We start from the raw sequence: 2,609 nt of genomic DNA on the forward strand, positions 1-2,609 counted from the left end.
TTATGTTCCATCTAGATTACTAAGATCAGGCAATCAGCATCTTCTAAGAGTTCCTAGAAAAGGAGGTAAAAATTAGCTGGAAAATCGTTAGCCCACCTTGCTCCATCAGTTTGGAACTCTCTTCCCCAACCCCTTGAAACATACAACATCTGAGTCTAAATTTAAGATTTCTTTAAAGATACATTTATTAATGAAATCATGTTTATGTCAGTAGATTAATCTAAGGTACAATGTTATGTAAATGACTATGTATCCATTTATGTATTTTGGGAATTGCATCGTGTACTCTATTTTATTATGTATTTGTTTGTGCTCATTTCGAAACGATGTGTAGGCGTGCGCATGTGATAAGCAAGTAGATGTGCGTGTGTGTGTGTGCGTGTGTGTGTGTGTGTGTGTGTGTGTGTGTGTGTGTGTGTGTGTTTGGCGTGCGTGTGTGTTTGCACATGTGTGCGTGCACATGTGTGCGTGTAATGTGTGCGTGTGTTTGGTCGTGTCTGAGTGTGAACTCACGCGCGTTTATGTGTGAGTGTGTGTGTGTGAGTGTGTATGTGTGTGTGTGCGTGTTTGTGTGTGTATGTGTGTGTGTGTGTGTGTGTGTGTGTGTGTGCGTGCGTGCGGGAATAGTGTTCGTTCATGCATTTATGTAAAGCGACGAGAGATGTGTTCACACGGGAGTGGGCGCTATAGAAATGATCCACATTATTATTATAATTACATGTATTAATTCCATTTTTTATTTGAACGGTTTATAATAATATTGGTTTCTCGATTATATCAAATAATGAAAAAAAAAAAAGTGAGTTAAGCCATATTGACAGCACCATGACGTATGTATTGGGTAAGTTGAAGGTCAATGTGAATAAAGTCAAGTTCAAGGCCACGTCAGTTATGTTGTTCTTTCATCCATGGAACAGTTCCGTTGTTTTTCTTTGGGGTTTTTAAGGGGGGGGGGGGGGGGGGGGGGTTCCTTTTTTTTTTTATGTTAGGAGGGGGGGGTTTGGGGGGGTTTTGGGTAAAAAAAAGGGTTTTTTTTTTTTTCCCAAACTTTACGAACATAATAGCTCAGCCCCAAGATAATCGATCGAGCTACAATTCTGTTTCACCAAAGATAGTACATAACAAGATGGGCCACTCAGCCAAAAAGGTGTCCGCCGGAAGTTCGCTCTTTGCTACAGATGGCGCTGCAGTCTGTTTTGAAGCTCTTTTTCGTTTCTCCAGAAGAAGAATAGGAATGGCCCCTCCTTGCGTGCGCAGATCGACTGCTGTTCATCCGCAGTCAGTTCGGGTTCGTTCAGTGCGGAGTTTTAGGGGGGGGGGTTATTTTAATGATCTCTCGCCTTTCATTCTAAAGTCAAATTAAACGAAGAAAACAATCACCCCTTCCTCCGGAAATGGTTTTTTGTCAGCGTAACCATTTTAAAAAAGCGTTCTTCCGAAATTTATTCAAAAACCTGCTAGTTTCACTTTGATTTTTTAAACTCAAGTAGGGTAACTCTGTTCGTTAAGGGTACGCGTTTGCGAAGAGGGCGCCACCAAATTTTGAAGACACTTTTTTAATTGGCTCAAAGAGAGGAGTGGACCCTCTTGTTATGAAGACTCTTTGGTTTCACTTATTGTTCTTGCTGTTGAGATTGCTGTTCTTGTTGCCGGATTTGCTGTTCTTGGTGTTCTTTGTGCTGTAGCTTCACTTTGGTAAAAGGTTCACGGCGCTGGCAACTGCATAAGGTCATTATGAGAGCGTTTCTTTGGCTGCCCTTATGGTTCGTGTGTCTTTATTCGAAATAGATGGCGTGAACATTTCCTACACAAACCACTTGACTGGTGCTGAACGTGTGGGACGCGTAGGAATCTGTCGCGACATTCCACACACTCCGACTCGAAACCTGCGAACCTTGACCTTTATTTTGCATAATGATAACATTGCAGACTATTTTGTACCTAGGAAAATTCATCCTCTTCACACGGTGCTTAATTTCCGAAGAAATCGTCAAACACATCTGTTTGGACCCTTCTGGTGTGTACTTAAAGTTTCTCAGAAAGCCACTGAGCACGTCTTTGATGACGGCTTTCACTTTATCCGGTTTAAAGGTGTGTTCGGGTTCGGGGCCCAGCCGGTACGTGTTTTCCATTCTGACTTTGGGTTTTTCCGGAACCAGTGGTTTCCTCTGGGACAGTTTCTTCCACGCTCTGGCTGCAGCCACGACCCGGAAAACGGACATTCCGGCTCGGTGCTGACCACCGATTGGTAGAGAGGCTTTAGATGCCTGGCGCTCCAGAGGGTTTTGGTTCGGACCTCCTCCGCCTCCTTCGTGATGAGGGTGGTATCCGTTGAGCAAAGACTTGTTCGACTCGCTTCGACTGACGTGGCGAGTGCGGCCTTTGATGCTGGTTCGCTCATCTTTGCTTTGGGATGAAGCCTGTGAAGTTAGGAAGAAAAGGGATGTTTTTATTTTGTGGAGCGGAGTTGTTTGCTTTCTTTAGGGGGGGGGGAGGAGGGTGGTTGGGGCTTGGTTGTTTTTTTGGTTCTTTTTTTTAATGAACATAAAGTCCTTACATAGGCGATTCTTTTAAAGAAAAAAGACTGGCTTTAAGTGACAACTTAAATT

At 43.4% G+C, this 2,609-nt stretch overlaps 1 protein-coding gene across 1 annotated transcript in view; it reads right to left on the reverse strand.

Annotated features, from left to right (window-relative positions):
* Nucleotides 1-1,519: 1,519 nt before the first annotated feature.
* Nucleotides 1,520-2,609, reverse strand: part of LOC101861496 (tctex1 domain-containing protein 1-B) — a 20,069-nt gene continuing 18,979 nt past the window's right edge. Inside the window, exon 3 of the mRNA XM_005093184.3 lies at nucleotides 1,520-2,420. Within this exon, the coding sequence (XP_005093241.1) occupies nucleotides 1,776-2,420 (645 nt within the window). The 3' untranslated portion in view covers nucleotides 1,520-1,775. The remainder of the gene's footprint in view (nucleotides 2,421-2,609) is intronic.

Source organism: Aplysia californica, unplaced genomic scaffold, assembly GCF_000002075.1.
Source record: "Aplysia californica isolate F4 #8 unplaced genomic scaffold, AplCal3.0 scaffold00059, whole genome shotgun sequence".
NCBI classification, from domain to species: Eukaryota; Metazoa; Mollusca; class Gastropoda; order Aplysiida; family Aplysiidae; genus Aplysia; species Aplysia californica.